This window comes from Neodiprion fabricii, chromosome 5 (assembly GCF_021155785.1).
Source record: "Neodiprion fabricii isolate iyNeoFabr1 chromosome 5, iyNeoFabr1.1, whole genome shotgun sequence".
NCBI lineage: Eukaryota > Metazoa > Arthropoda > Insecta > Hymenoptera > Diprionidae > Neodiprion > Neodiprion fabricii.
In genome coordinates, this window is record NC_060243.1 from 30,249,115 (window position 1) to 30,264,885 (window position 15,771).

The 15,771-nt window shown below is 36.1% G+C and overlaps 2 protein-coding genes and 1 long non-coding RNA gene across 23 annotated transcripts in view; 2 read left to right on the top strand and 1 right to left on the bottom strand.

The window, feature by feature from the left end:
- LOC124182267 (twitchin) overlaps positions 1-950 on the top strand; it is a 76,463-nt gene extending 75,513 nt beyond the window's left edge. For all 17 annotated transcript variants that reach the window (XM_046569266.1, XM_046569278.1, XM_046569279.1 and 14 more), the window contains 3 exons: positions 10-336; positions 476-589; positions 680-950. In XM_046569266.1, the coding sequence (XP_046425222.1) occupies positions 10-336; positions 476-589; positions 680-882 (644 nt within the window). In that variant the 3' untranslated portion in view covers positions 883-950. The remainder of the gene's footprint in view (positions 1-9; positions 337-475; positions 590-679) is intronic.
- A 1,887-nt stretch (positions 951-2,837) lies between these two features.
- LOC124182269 (Na(+)/H(+) exchange regulatory cofactor NHE-RF1) lies at positions 2,838-13,147 on the bottom strand. The gene is made up of 2 exons (XM_046569287.1): positions 12,332-13,147; positions 2,838-4,394 (listed from the first exon to the last, which is right to left on the bottom strand). The coding sequence occupies exons 1-2, from the start codon at positions 12,773-12,775 to the stop codon at positions 4,083-4,085; spliced, it is 756 nt and encodes a 251-aa protein (XP_046425243.1). The 5' UTR covers positions 12,776-13,147; the 3' UTR covers positions 2,838-4,082.
- LOC124182270 lies at positions 4,391-11,185 on the top strand. Of its 5 annotated transcripts, XR_006870725.1 has the most exons (4): positions 4,391-4,945; positions 5,780-6,457; positions 8,841-9,111; positions 9,189-11,185. It is a non-coding gene; the product is annotated as an uncharacterized LOC124182270 (long non-coding RNA). The 5 variants fall into 5 exon arrangements; XR_006870724.1 differs by having other exon boundaries at positions 8,841-11,185; XR_006870726.1 differs by having other exon boundaries at positions 5,780-6,449; positions 8,841-11,185.
- Positions 13,148-15,771: the final 2,624 nt, after the last annotated feature.

Genomic DNA, 15,771 nt, shown 5'->3' on the forward strand with positions numbered 1-15,771 from the left:
CTCTCTTAGCTATGGCAAACGGCGAAAGCAGCAGTAAAAAGAAGGGAACGGGAGACAAGGCGCCAAAGATAGTCGATCATTTGGAGAGCAAATTCGTGAAGGATGGTGAACCCGTTGTATTGAGCTGCCGTATAATCGGGGCTAAGAAGTTTGACGTCGTATGGCTACATAACAATAAGGAAATAAAACCGAGCAAGGACTTCCAATACTCGAACGAAGCCAACATATACAAACTCAACATCGCCGAAATATTCCCTGAGGACTCAGGCACATACACCTGCGAAACCTTCAACGATGCCGGGGAGAGCTTCTCGTCTTGTACTCTCAACGTCCTTGGTAAGCACTCCAAATCCGTATATTGAATTAGATTTTTTTTTCTATCGAGCATCTACTCTCTTCTCTTTATCTGCCACGTTGAATTTAAAAACAATAATATGCTACATATTCTTCGCCCCCCCCCCCCCCCCCTACACAGTGCCCAACGAGGAACCAAAAAGCCCAGTGTTCACGACATTCCCGCAGTCAGCAACTGTGAGCGAAGGAGAGAGCGCCAGCTTTACCTGTCGGACTGAAACTGCACCCCTTAAAGGTAGAATAATAATGATGTACTATATTTACATTTTTGCATGGAATTGACGAACGTAGAATTGAGATAAATGAGAAATTAAATTCGTTACAGTAACGTGGGTGAAGGATGGAAAACCAATTGACGAAAAGAGCAGCAAGTACCTTTTCAGTTCGGACGGTGAAAAATCATTTACCCTTCAAATAAAGTCGTGTGCGCATGATGACGTCGGCCAATACACAGCTAAAGCAATTGGCAAGAAGGGCGAGACAAGCGCAGCATTTGCCCTCAACGTGACCAACCCCGGTGACGTTTGAAAAAAAAAAATTAAGAAAAAAAATTATTTTAATACATTATTAGACGAAGATTATTGCTAATATGTAAGGTGAGTAACGTTAGTTCCTTTTATCTTCATTTTAGCTTCACTCAGCGAATACATAATACGAGAAGAAATTTAACAGTGACTGTTCTACAAGCTGTAATTATTTCATTTACAGAGTCTGTGAGAGAACACGAATAAAAGGGAGAGAAAGAGAAGAAATTGAATTAGAAAAGAGAATAAGAAACACGAAAATTAAAACGAAAAATAATTGAAAATACGTCGAATATTCTAACTTATACATATACCTATATATGATAATAATAATGAACGAACAAGAATGAAAACTCAGAATCATACCTGTCTACAGGTACTTGATTGACGCTCTTATTAAATTCTTATAATATGATAATGTATAAAAATAGATAAAAATGGAAAAGATTAAGATGAAGCGTCGATAAATATAGGAAAAAAAGTAAAATAAGAATGAAAGTATAACGTAGAAATCACCATCATTTCTGTATAAACTATTACTATATATAATAATTATAATTAATATTACGATTATTATTATTGTTATTGTTATCATATATTGTGTTTATTGCCGTGTGTTTGTCATAACCGCATAATATGATCATGTCACATTAAACATACATATACATACATTATATACGTACATATACATAATAGATAGTACAATTCATTATATGCATATAGTACGCGTAAAGAATGAAGAAGATAAAAATATTATGAATGTAATACCTATAACGGTGCCAATTTTGAGCTTAAAAACTTTGAGCTTTAATCTCTGTTGCATATTATATACGTAACTTACGCGATTATTATTTCATTATTATTTATCATTTACTTAAACGCGCACGCATTCGTTATATACACACATATACATATGTATAATAATGTGCACTAAAAAATCCTCGCCTACGATTAAAACGCGATTTGATGAAAAAGTAACGTCACTCAAGTCTCCAGCATCCTCATTATAGTAACATCAATCATACAGACTCGATGCGTTGTTTGTAATAAAATCGCGATTTAATATTACGACCGATATTTTCATATATATTATAATTCCGTATTGTATGAGCCATCGTAATGTGTACATATTATACATATGATGTGATGAAAAAAAAAGAAGATTATTATATATAATATATCTGTTTGAAGACTGCTTCCGTTATTAAACAGAGACGAATAAAGTATATCAAGTGTTTAAAAATAGAAGCGCAAAAAAAAAAAGGAAAAATCAAAAATCAAATGCTGCGAAGAGAATAATAATAATAATAATAATAACAATAATAATGATAATGTATATAATACAATCGTCAGTTTATTTATTTATTCACTCATTCAATCTTATTAATTTTTTAATCACCTTTTCTATAACCTCCTCTTCCTTTTTTACCGTATGCATCATCAGGTCCACCTATGCGAAGAATAAAATAAATTCATTCGCTGGATTTTTTTAAACGTACATAATACGTGTTTACGTTTCGTACATACATGTATTACGTGTATACGATTTATTTGAGAAAGATACAGTAAAACGTAAAGGAGATTCTTCCACTCGTAATTATATTAAAATAACTCCGGTTACGCATACTTGCATTATGCGTCTAATTTTATAGTTACATTCTCATTTCTTTTTTCATTTCATAATTTTATTGAAGGAGAAAAAGATTTCGTCACATGAAACAATTTAAAGTATACTATAAAAGAACAATGTTCACTTTTCATTTTGTTTTTTCTTTTCTCAACGCTTACGCGAAGTAAAAATTATGTTTATTATAAAGTGAATATTTTTTTTTTAATAACGTTCTGAAAAACTATAATAATCAATTACACACGAGTCAGTGGACAGTGAGACGTGTCAAGATTTTAATTTTTGATTATAAGAAGAAAAAAAAATCATCGTTTGAGAAACATTTCCAAATATAATCTCTATGTAACATTTATTCGGCATAAAATTCATTAATTACACATATAGTATTCAAAATCCACGAGAAACGAATAATAAATTATCCGCTAATTTGAAATTTTTGTAACAGTACGAAGGTTGTTATAACATATAATTTTATTTTGGTCAAAACACTATATATATATATATTTAATTTGATCATGAATGTGTATAGAATTATTATCACGTAAGTTCGAGAAAGGTTAGGTTATTCGTTATTTTATTCAAGGTAGTAGAAATTGCATGTTGAATGAAAGATCGACATAGTATAAATTGTATAACGATTCTTGCAGATAATTTTTTCATGGCACAATTATATATATATATATATTATACATACTAAACAAATAGATACATATGCATATATCGTCGATTAATTTAACAATCTCAATATACATGATATACAAAGTACACTAGCAAGTAATTTGAAAACGTAATTCATGAATTTTGTATTTTTATTTTCGGTCACTTACGGGTAGATTATAACAATAATTATATTCCATTGCACATTGATCCATTCATTATATTTTTCCTTCTTCGTTTCTCACATTATTTCGCAATGTTGCTTATTCTTCAATTCTTACTTATACCAACTAATCATTGATCTATGTATATGGATATAACGGGGTCAAAATTTAAACACATCAAACAAGTACAGCAAAAAGAAAAAAAAAAATCGAAATCAAATCATTTCAACAGTCGAAATCGAATCTTGTAGAAAAAAAAAATCAAAATCTATCAGAAAAAATGACAGTACTGAGAGATTACACGTGTTGTTTGGATAGTTATTTGCGAAATATAATATATTTCAAAGTAATGATTATGGTTATGTTATATTTTTATAGATATAGATATAAGTTGATTTTTCTTTAGATGCGCTCGAATTTCTTTTGCAATTATTATACTATGATATGCATCTGATCGTCAATTCGGTTCTCCGTCTTTCTCTCGTCGACAATTAACGGTAAAATAATGAAATTAAAATCCTTAGATCGCGTAAAATAAAAAAAATTTTCATCTCTTTACCTTTGTTTTTTTTTTTTTTGTCTGCATTTTCAAATATGTATATATTCGTGTGTGTGTGTGTGTGTGTGTGTTTGTGTGTGTGTACAAACAATAATAACAATGGGTTATACCGTACAAGAAACGCGTGTTATAGAGGAATTGGGAAGAGAAGGGTGGGGAAAAACAAAACAAATTGGACAAAAAAAAATTAAATTATATTACAACTTTTGAACAATGTCGAATTTCAATTTGAAATCCATCGATTCTTTTTTCGGATCATATTTCTTGCGTGCTGCCAACTTTGCGCGCAATTCTTTCGCGCTCATTTTCAAGTTCAAACCCTTCTGTTCGCCCCCGCTGATGTTCGGAACGTTTCCGTTACCGCTTCCGGCACTTCCATTATTTTCATTGTTCTCGTCCTGATCAATTCTGTTACCATTTTCACGTGATTGTTCAATGCCAGAATTGTTGTTTACAACCGTCGGCGCTGTACTGCCGCTGTCCGTTGAGCTGACTGATTTGTGAGCACTCTGAAAATGAAAAATAGACATACAGTTTCAACCGACAATGATATGAAGTTAAATAAAAAATCGACAAGGGTTCGTTAGAACTCTCGGAAAAACAGATAAAAAAATTTACGAACAACTTTGGAACATAAGCTGTATTACGCCTGTAAACTCATCTAATTCCCAATTCGTCCACGCGTCAAATCTTCCAATTCTCAGTGTATAGTCAATGCTCGAATGATCTAACGCGCATGCGCTAAAATTCTGCAGCAAAAGCAGTTGTTGTCAGGATAACCAACATTTTTGAGGTTACATCCATCGCGGCGACCTGTCATCTGAACTTACATCGGTTGGTCGACCTGACAAAACAACTGCTATGCTCTAGAATTTTTTGCGCATGCGCATTAGACCATTCGACCGTTATCTACTCACTCCGTACACCTATATCCATACGTATTGCAGTTAAGCCCTCGAATTTCAGGCCGGATTGTAATTAATCCGTGTATTGTACAAGAAGATAAAAAATTTATTGCGCTCGGATATCGAAGTATCGGTATTAAACCAGCTATATTACTGTGGGTATAAATTAATCGTCTCGTATACATGTTTAATACGTTCATACATGTGTATAAGAATAAAAACTCGTCTGGGAATATATGAACGCTTGAGGAAATATTCGTTGAACATGCCATTTTCGATTTATTTCTCTTCACATATGTTTTTTCGTAAAACTTCAACTATAATGTAGACCATAGATATTTTGCCCTATATCATAGCTGCTAACTAACGTATTATAGTAGCACATTTTCTACATCTGCTTTTCATTGCAGTACCTGCAAGGTATACATCTAATTGCATAATCATCGCAGTCAACTGCAAACAGCACCGGCCTATTATATGTATCAGTATTATGTCCATAATATCCATGAGTCTGTAGAGTGTTAATTGCATTAGAATTATGCCTGTTTTACGTTCTAATGATTTACCTGTAGCATGCATTCATGTAGGTTACACAGCGTGAATAACATACCTTGCATATAAGAGTTTATAAAAAAAAACGTTATACTTTCTGTACAGATTTTTTTGACTTGTTAAATTGGTTTATTTCAAGAATTATTTGGAAGAAACAAAGTGAGAAAAATTTACGACGTTAAGTTACACTTTGCAAAAGATCAGCTTCAAACGAAACGATCGCCTGCATTTAGGCAACCCAAATTTCGCCATTAGACGCGTGTTAGCGAGGTTGCCAGTTAGCAGGCGTTAGCCTTATTTCAAATACGTACACGCAGACAAGTGGCTTTTGATTGCAATGTCGTACTCATACACATAACAAAGCACGGACAATATAATAACAGCTTTATAATGCACCGCAGCTGTTTCAATTCACTTTTTTTTTTCATTCTCTCCAGCGTTTGCAAGGTTTACGAAATTCTGAGAGAAGAGTCAATTACGTAAACGCAATACGTAGTCACACAAGTAGGGTATAATAGAAATAGGTATGTACCTATACCTGCACGTCGCGTACTTGCTCGTGAGAATTTCACAGAAGAGAAAAAGCAAACAGAAACACGCGCACGCATGTATTACTATTGAAAATTTTGTTGCAATCATCGTTCTAAGAAACGCGCTGACGCAGACGAATATACGGCAAGTATTTTAGATAAGGACAAAGAATAATATTGCGATAAACAGAAGTAAGTTAAGAAATTTCTCCCTTGTTTCAGTTGTAATGCGCGACGTGTGCTGTATCAACATCCGAGTTTTGTACGAGTACGACATTTTGTATTGCCTGTTTAAGGAGAGAGAAAAAAATCTTTACACCTACAGTATATATTTTCAACGTTAAAACGACAGGGCAGATGTGTCAGCGCGGCTGATTGGCTCAAGGCTTCGTGCATAGAGGAGGTATGTATGCACGATTATACGTACTACATACCGTTGCTGGTCGTGTAATGTACGTTGACTACCTTGAAAGAGATTACGCAATTGTTTAAGTTGGCCTACAGGTAAAACGACCGTAATGTAACGTAACCCGGCTTGTTGCAGACGTGTTCTTATCGACGAAATACCTGGCTGCAGGTATGTGTGTATGTATATATCCAAAGAACGCTAAAATCCGTGTATCGAATAACTATAATATTCTGTCGAATCATACGTACACATCGACACAGATCCGAGCGGACGCAATTATTTTGATCGTGAACCGATCGTTGTGCAACTATTCGTTGTGAAATCATTAATAATATACGTATATATATTATACATCTATGCATTCATCGATGTTACTAAGTTTTACACAGTTGCAGATGAGAGAAGAGAAGAAAAAAGTATGATGCTGTGATAGTTCAATTCTTTTCACAATAGCCCGAAAAAATAACTTACTTTTACGGGTTTACAGGTTCTGATAAAAAGAAACGAGTATGGTTAACGCCTAAGACGAGATCATCGGGTGTCACTTTCCTATCCATCGTTCACCGCTCCAAGCTATAGGCTAATTGTAAGCTGTCATTACGAGATCTTGCAATTGAACTTGTTAGTCGATCTGTTGACTGCCGACATGCATGTAGACTAATATTATCCGTGTCTCCAAACTGTAATGTCCATAAATAATATATAACGTACAAATAGCCTGGTGCATTCGTAACTGACTCGCGTCCGTATAATCTCGTCGTTGCTTATCGGATTAACCATGACAATAAATTGACAGAGCCGCATTAGTGCAGCTAAATTGTATACGTCGACGCATAGAATTAGTTTCATCCTTTTCCTCGACAATCGTTGATGGATTTCTGCATTCGAATAAATATTAAAGTCAATCAATATTTAAAGTGTGAAAAAAAAGAAATGGAAATTTTTGAAATTATACTCGAGAATAATTTATAATAATTCTTGATTACTTTTCATGAGTATACATTATGCAATTTCGCTTATTCGTACAAATTACTCGCCGGTTTGAAAATGGAGAAATTATTTTTTTCCATTGCTCTCCCGGATTACCGAGCACATATCCTCGAAATGCGGACGACGCGATCTAGTTCTATCGGATATATTCATTGCACACGCGTCGTCCTTTTTATTCCGCTGTCTTTCTACTTTCTTGACGACACGGAGACAGTTAACTTGTAACAGTTACATCGTCGTGATCTGGGTAATTTTTGCGATGGTGGAGAGATTCAATGTAGCACCGTTGTGGACTTTGAATTATTTTAAAGCTAGCGAGTCACCGCGAGATTGGCATTACGGATGCGAGACGATGTGATTCTTTTGAATTTATTAAACCGCGCACGCGGTGCAGCGAAACCCGCACGACGCATATTATATGCAATCGAATCGTTCGCTGCATAGCAATTCTCATTAAGCAGGTACTGCGATGCGTCTTTACCGACCGAGTGAAATGTCACCTATTTCTGTCTTATTATCAGAGCACAGTCAAAGCGAGTGATACATTACTCGGTCGGTTAAAGACTGACTTTCAAATAATTGAAAACTATAGACCAACTAAACTTTCTTCCATTGCTTTAAGAAAAAATCTTACGCTGATCGACTAAATATGTTCTAACTTCTGTATAAATTCCAAAGATATTAACAAACGCAAGAAGGCGTCGTACGTTTTTTCTTTCTTTGTTCGTTCCACTCGTTGTAATGACGTGTAACGCGTATTATCAGCATAATATTTTCGCATAATATTGTACACATTTGAGCTGGCGTTCTCGTCGTATCTGGTAAGTCGTCGAGAAGCAGCCGCCGGATAAGTAACGATTGTGGAAACGACATACCGAGAAGCGAATCATGCGTAGGTATTTACATTCTTTATGTACGTTTCGAATTATATTCAGCACATACACGCATACTTATATGTATAAGAATAGCCGCGATCGCATCGTCTCGGTGTATTAAAGTCATGCGGTTCTCTCCTGATGGGAATGAGTCATCGAGCATACGGTGAAGAATTATCATCTTCTTATAGCAAACCTCGCGTTGTTTCACACGGGAATAACAGCTCCTGACAAATATCGTCTCTCACGATAGCGAGCGTCTTCGCGTGTGAGTGAATATGTACCTTCACGCTTTTTGCATCCGGCGTGACAGCAGTCAGAATTACGGTCGCAGCTAACGCTGCAGCTCTAAATACTGCAGGGTTTCTGTTGTAATATTTCATCGTAACAATTGCAGTATTCTGATCTGCAATTTTTCATGATCATGATTTTGCTTCTCGAATTGTAGGAACAACTATTTATTCTGACTGTTACAAAAAGCTACAGATCACTGACGTGAAAAATTCGCAACTAGCTTGTAATAGACGCTGACAATAGTTGAATTAGTGACATTTTACTCCGTAGGTAACGACGCGATCTGTGGTAATGACTGACTGTAGCATCTTCTCAAGTGAGAATAAGGAATGAAATATACGAAATAAACATGTTTCGTCGTTTAATACGAAGTCATTAAGGCAGCATTATCTGCCACCAGATACCCGAGAAATTCTGGAATTTCGCAATGAATTTTCATGGTGCTAAAAAAGACGTGGAAATCAATCCTTCCAGTACAATAGCGGCGACAGGACGGTAACACAGAGCGTGAACATTCCAACTACTTTGCACGCAGCGATTCATCCTGCAGTTTTGCAAAAGTTTACGATCGATTGTATACTTGAACGAGAAGAGGAAAATATAGATAACAAAAGAGATATTTTTTTTTAGACGTAATTACCACATCGATTGTATACGATAATTATACGTAGGTACGTAATTCCGAGTTCTAAGAGTTGTATACGAGTGTATAATATCCTCTTTATCTGACGGATCTTTTCAATTCCAGGCCCTATTTAAACCATGTTACAGGTATAATATTATTGTGCAAACGAAAACGTTTAAATAATACACAAACAAAAATAAGGAGAACTTGGTAATTCTCATATTTCCGAAGAATTATAATATCATGTATACAAGGGCAGACGAATACGACGCGGCGACGATTGAAGAGAAACAAAAAATACAAAATCAAGGCAACGCGGAATAATATGGAAGAGATGGAGAGAAAACCACAGAGTTTGTTATATAAACCGAAACGCTGCTAGTCAACCGTGATTCGGTAAATGAAAGATCATTTATGTAGTTAAAGAGAAGTTATAAATCGCACTGTTTAATTTTTATAACGTTCAAATTATTATACTTTATATGCACGGGGATTTTTGCAGGTACGCGCGTCCTTCGTATTTATCAAAAGTGTAAACGTGACACATGTTATGTTGCTCCTATTTTTTTTCCACACGTTAATACGTAACATGTGTAAACGTACTTATGACTAAAATGTCGGTTTTCTATCTACAGAGCCCGACGCTGTTAAAGATAAGTTACATCCGCCTAACTCCAGATTCAAAAAAAAAAAAAGGAAAAAAAACGTACGTAGGCGGATGAGTCTTTCTGGTACTATAACAAGTATTGTCAAGCCTGCTGTAAACCTGGTTTACATAGTGCGCATGTACAAAATCATACAAATAAATCCTACGCAAATATATGAAAAAAAAAAATGAAAAAAAGAAGAGAAACAAGAGAACCAATTAAATTTATGATCACATCTATGTATAATACTGCAAGCATCGCTATAGATCTAATCCGAATGTAATTGAAATATTTTTATGATTGGCGTAGCGGATAATTTGTACTATACTTTGTGCACGTACGTAATACGTATGTGTAAGTTTTGTACATTTTTGCAAATTCATACATCACGGTACAAATTGGTATACTGTAGTATATGATGTTACGAATATGACGAAATGCTCGCTGGTGAGGGTGATGCGGTATACATAACATATATATTTTTAATCATATTTCAGTGCTCGTCTTTTTTCCCCTAGGCTCTCGACTAATTTATTATTACAGTAAGTACGACGCAGTCTCTCAGTACTGCCTGTAGCCTGCAGCCTGCGGACCTAAACGAAAATTCATCATCAAAACAACCGCAGCCTTAGAATTTCCTGAATTATCTACTACCAAGGACTTTCTCTTCGCTGCTGAATATAAAATTATCATCTCTAAACAAATATGCTATCAGGATCTTATTGCAATGAGGAAAATCCATGTTGCGTATAGTAGGATTACGTCAAGTTCGTTTTAAGGATTAAAAACAAGCTGCTGGTAAGGTATAAAATGTATAGTTTTAGCTTGAGTTCTTAAACTTTTATACGGAACTAGAATAATTATAAACGATTCCATGACCTATATCTACATAATTTACGGTTTAGGGGCTATAAAATTTTTGGAAAGCAACAGCATGCGCGACTTTCTTCATCGGGCGAATACCTGCCTCGCGCACCATTTACCAGGTGTTAAGGTGACGATGTTTAGCTATGCGGAGTTGATACGTTTCGTAGATATGATACAGCTCTGTACATATATACGTAACACGTGAACCCTGCATGCCTAAGTTTGGAGAAATTCACGTTTTAAATACACCAGAGGGAAGACGAATATCTGAAATCGGTTACTTATAATACGTTCTATCGCGAAATATTCGTAAATATGTACGCATGTGTAAACCTCAGGTATTTATAAATAGAATCATAAGCATGCCAGCGTGTATATGCATACACCGATCTATGCTGCAGGCATACCTACTACGGTCAATTTATATACCTCTATACACGAGTCACAAATCCGTTACGAACGCGTTCGAATTTAAATACTCGATATACGCAAGTGTGCCATCCATCGAGGTATTTCGAACAGCGCCTCGATTCCGCATTTGTTTTTAGGTTGCCATAATATGTATGTGTATAACTGTAAGAAACTTTAAACCGAAAGATAATCAGTGAAAAATTAACTCGTACCGGTTCGCCTTTTTTTTTTTTGTTTTCATCAGTCAAACAAACACCTTCTTTATCGACTTTCAATTTCCACGATATTCGACGACGCGATTTCCCGCCCTGATCACGGGTTCTAAGAACACATCGATCCGGTTCAACAACGCAAGAAAACGCGCTCGTTTTACTAAGAATATTTGAAGAAGAAAAAAAAACGAATTTGAAAGTATAGTTTGTTCGAAACGGTTGAGCGCCATTCGATGGCGTCATATCGTGCTAGCCAATGAAACGAGACGGCGAGCAGTGGTTCTTATTCACGACTTTAATTGCAGTTTGCAAATTTATTTATACCATCTATACCTCCGTTAAATAATACCAGGAATATTCTACTTCTGCAGAGAAATTAAAAGAGTGCGAGTATCACGCCGATCCCCAAGTTTGGATGTCCTGCTTGTCTGTAACCGATATTCAAGCTCAATTTGTGTTAAATTTCATTGGGAAGAAAAAAACAATTGAAAGAATAAATAATGCCGACATTCAAATATTCGATTCAGTGGTTCGCATCCAGGTAATACCTACATGGTGACGCAACGCACACCGCCATGACATTACGTCATCCAATTAGTTGATCAATCAGCACGTGAGTAAACGAAATTACAGAATATGTACACTATATGTAAATAGATCTATAGACGCGTCGTGTGTTTCTCATATGTTTGTACGTAATATCACCGTTTCTTCTTAAGCTGATAGAAAATTGAGACTTCTCCTTCACAGCTCGGCCGGTATAACAGGTACATACACAGGTAATGTATATCAATGTGAGGATTGAACGAAATCGGTAAGCGAAGAACTTGTACTATCTCATTGCATGATCTACTGATTAGAAAAAAAAAAAAAATAATCACATTCCATGTTTATCGTTATAGATTGTGCAGTAGCCAGTAAATGATGTATCTACATATATTGTCTCTCTAGCATCAGATAACAAGTGGGTGGGTAGTTTTCACGATGAGACGAAAGACATCGATTGTCTCTGCAAGTAAATATAATCGTAATTATAACAACAAATGCGCGCGCGTATTGTAACGAATATCGTGATAAATAAAGGATCTAATTGTAAGAATAGGTGTTGTATAGTGTGTTGTCTAGTCACCTCGTCGAAGCTGCTGTTGCTGCCAATGGACTGAGCGTAATTGACGGTGGTCTGATCTTCCTCGGACGCGGGATTTTTCTCGGGAGTTTTTACGACCTTGACATTAGGTAGGGTGCCTTTGATGATGATGTTGTTGGCCTTGAAGTAATCGTCGGCCTCTTGATCGACTACGAGCAATTTGGTCTCGTTTGGAAACGCCTTGATGCGTTCTACCACCTGCTTGTGAGTTTCGTTCGATATGTCGATCTCGTTCACTTCGATGATTCTGTCACCTTGCTTAAGGCCCGCAGCCTCGCTGGGCGAGCCTTCGTCAACTTTGCCGATGTATTGTCCGTTCTTACCCTTCTCGGCGTGCAAATTAAATCCATATCCGTCAAAGTCTTCCCATTTAACAATGTGGCAGAGCCTCGCTTGCGGCACATTATTATCATTACTTAGCGACATCGCTATGTGGATATATTATATATATATACACACACTCCCACGGTTTGATTCGACGATGCGGTATCTGCGTACCGAATGCTTATGTATGTATGTATATATATATATATATATATATGCGTGTGCGCGTGTGTAATTACAGGTGAGCCTGTGGCAGGTACACACTAAGTCTTTCTCATACGTTTTCCTTGTAGATACCAATTATATTATACGTATTTATGGATGTAATTTTAAGTGTACGACTTTAAATTTTTCCTTAACAAAAATATATAAATAAATTTCTTCACTCGTAGATTTATTTCCTGATTTATTTCTTCGTTTTTATGTATCAATAATATAGAGACCGGGAGAAAGATAAACTACGATAAAAAACAAACAAACAAACAAACAACAAAAGCGGTAAAACTGCAGCGGTTCGCGTTTAAAATTGTGCACAGATTTTTGTCATTTTAAAAACACATCGGAATGAATTTTACGTCCGTCTAATGCATATGCATATAGGGGTATACAATATTACATGTAGACAGACAGAAGTATGTTATATTCCTTATTGTATTATACAATATTAATCACGGAACAACAAACACTCCGTTTTATATATATATATACATATATTATACATGTATATATGAGATTATTATCGGTGCATCATACTCAACTGCAGTACATCTGTGTTATACAACTACAATCCTACAATATACACGTAAAACCGGCGATTATTCTTTCTTCCTCCCTACGTCTTCCAACGATACCTAAGTTCATGCGAATTCTTTTCCCTATAATTAATTCACATGTAAAATCCAGCTACGTGCGTAAACTCCTTTTACACTTTTAATATTATACGCACGTGCTTATCAGCGTTACCATTAATATTACCGCGGTTATTATTACTATTATTATTACTTTTGTTGTTATTATTTTTATCGTTATACCTTACCGGGCAAAAGTGCTCGTAATGTGTACGAATTGGTTTGAATTTTTTTTTCAATTCAATTATTATTGCTCGCTCTTTGATAGACGATGATATTATTAGGTATGTTAGCGCGACGTGTATTCTCTGTCGCTGTTCGTTCGTTCGATCCGTAAAATATGGTTACACGTATAATATATACTTGCAGGTAGGTACCGGTTGTTATATACTTTCAGTTGTAACGTACGTAAGCTTGCGGTGTCGGGACGCAAACAGGTGCTCGAACACTTCACGAATCTACAGAGGCATCCGTTCCCGTTGACGATGGCTGGGCTAAGCCGTTCCCCTCTCCTTACTTCGCCCCCTTCTCGGAGACTTTGGCGCCCCACCACACGGTCCAGCCGAGCAAACAGCCACCTCTTCGGTCTACACCGTCTACGTCGTCATCGTGCGTCGAGAACCGGTTACCAGGTTGGAGGAGAGGGTGAAGTTATGCAGCGTCGTCGTTCGTACGCTTTTGTAAAACGCGCGCCTCTGGCGCCAGGTGAGAGAACTAAACTACGGCCGATTATCAATTGCATATTTCCCTGGCTGCACAGGAAAACCACGACTCGTCGCATTTCATTCGTTCGTTTGGTTATCATTCCGTCATTCCCATAGACTCATTCCTCACAGAATGCTTTGGATGGTTTCGGCACGAGAATGAGATGATCTAATTATTGACATGTTTAAGGCTTGAACGTCATATTCCGATTTTTTTTCCAGTTTTTATTGCGATGCAAGATCGCTCATCGTAAACGAGAAATGTTTCGTGGCGTACATTTTACAAGATGAAATTGTTACAATCCATAGACGTGGTAAACTTAATGAAAAACCAGGAAACGTCAAGGAATTTTTGAAAATACTTGAAGATTTCTTCGGAATAGTAAATACCGTGAAACGTCATGTTGAATGCGATATTTCAATATTTCAACCAAAACCTTGAAATAACTACGGTTAATAATTTTTCTTAACCGCTACGGTTCCTGTCCTTATATTTACATTTATCTGGAAAAATTATAATTGTGATGTATTAATAACAATGGGAATATGTACATCCTCCAAGTCAACACTTCGCCTATTTATTCATCAACAATTTTATTCCAACGTTTTAACAAATACGGAAAACGTATTTTCGAATACAATATGTTGTAACAAGTTCGTGCTTTTTCTCTGACGTAAGTCATTCGGTCAGGGGATCAGGAAATTTTTGAAGAGTCATTTACTGCCCACCCTGTATGTAAAAAAAAACAAATTCGATCAATTAGCGGAGCAATTGAAGAAACGTTGCGTGACATTTTTGGTTCAACTCTTCTAAGCGTGCCCTATTATACGTTCTTCGTTGTACACGTATGTAGTTGTATCGCATGCATGTAACGTTTGCACAAGTGTTACGGCAAAAATTTTATACAGGCGACTGGGACACGCGGTCGACAAGAAACCTCGGATAATTATTTTTGCACATTTCTTGTTCCTTTTCATTTCCCGCTATCAATGCGGTTCAACGGTCACGACCGCTTCATACATTCGAATTCTTATCGCGAGTTAGGCGGTAGGTATAACAATGCGTATATCCGCAGTTTATTTTGCATGGACTCTGCAAAAATATGGGTAATTATATTCATTTAATGGAGCAGCAATTTCACATTATGGCATTGTAAATCGATTTTCTCTGCCACCCGCAATTTAAGACAAATCGTTTACCCGTATTGTACTTTTCCCTACAACGTTTTGCACGATTTTTGCATACACGCAAAATTTTGATGCCAAATAGTAAATTTAACTGGCGGGTGTTCTTTCTTTCTCAATTCACCCGTACGGGTAAATTCGAGCTAATTGTGACGAATAATTTGTAGAATTTTTGTCACGTTGTACATACTACACTGTAAATATGAAGCTATACGTGCAATAAACCTTGGCTCGTATCTAAAACATTTGGCAAACAATGAAAATGTTGCAAATCTATCATTTCTTAAAGCTGTTTACCTTTTAGTCGAAAAATGTTGAGAAATTTTTTATCGTTCTCGCGTTTCGGTGTGTATCTGTGTAA

Bases quoted from the DNA above. Each gene is read 5' to 3' on its own strand.
- LOC124182269 (XM_046569287.1), bottom strand. From the start codon at position 12,775: ATGTCGCTAAGTAATGATAATAATGTGCCGCAAGCGAGGCTCTGCCAC. The intron at 4,395-12,331 runs GTGACTAGACAA...TTTCATTTTCAG, and splicing joins GCAACAGCAGCTTCGACGAG to AGTGCTCACAAATCAGTCAG.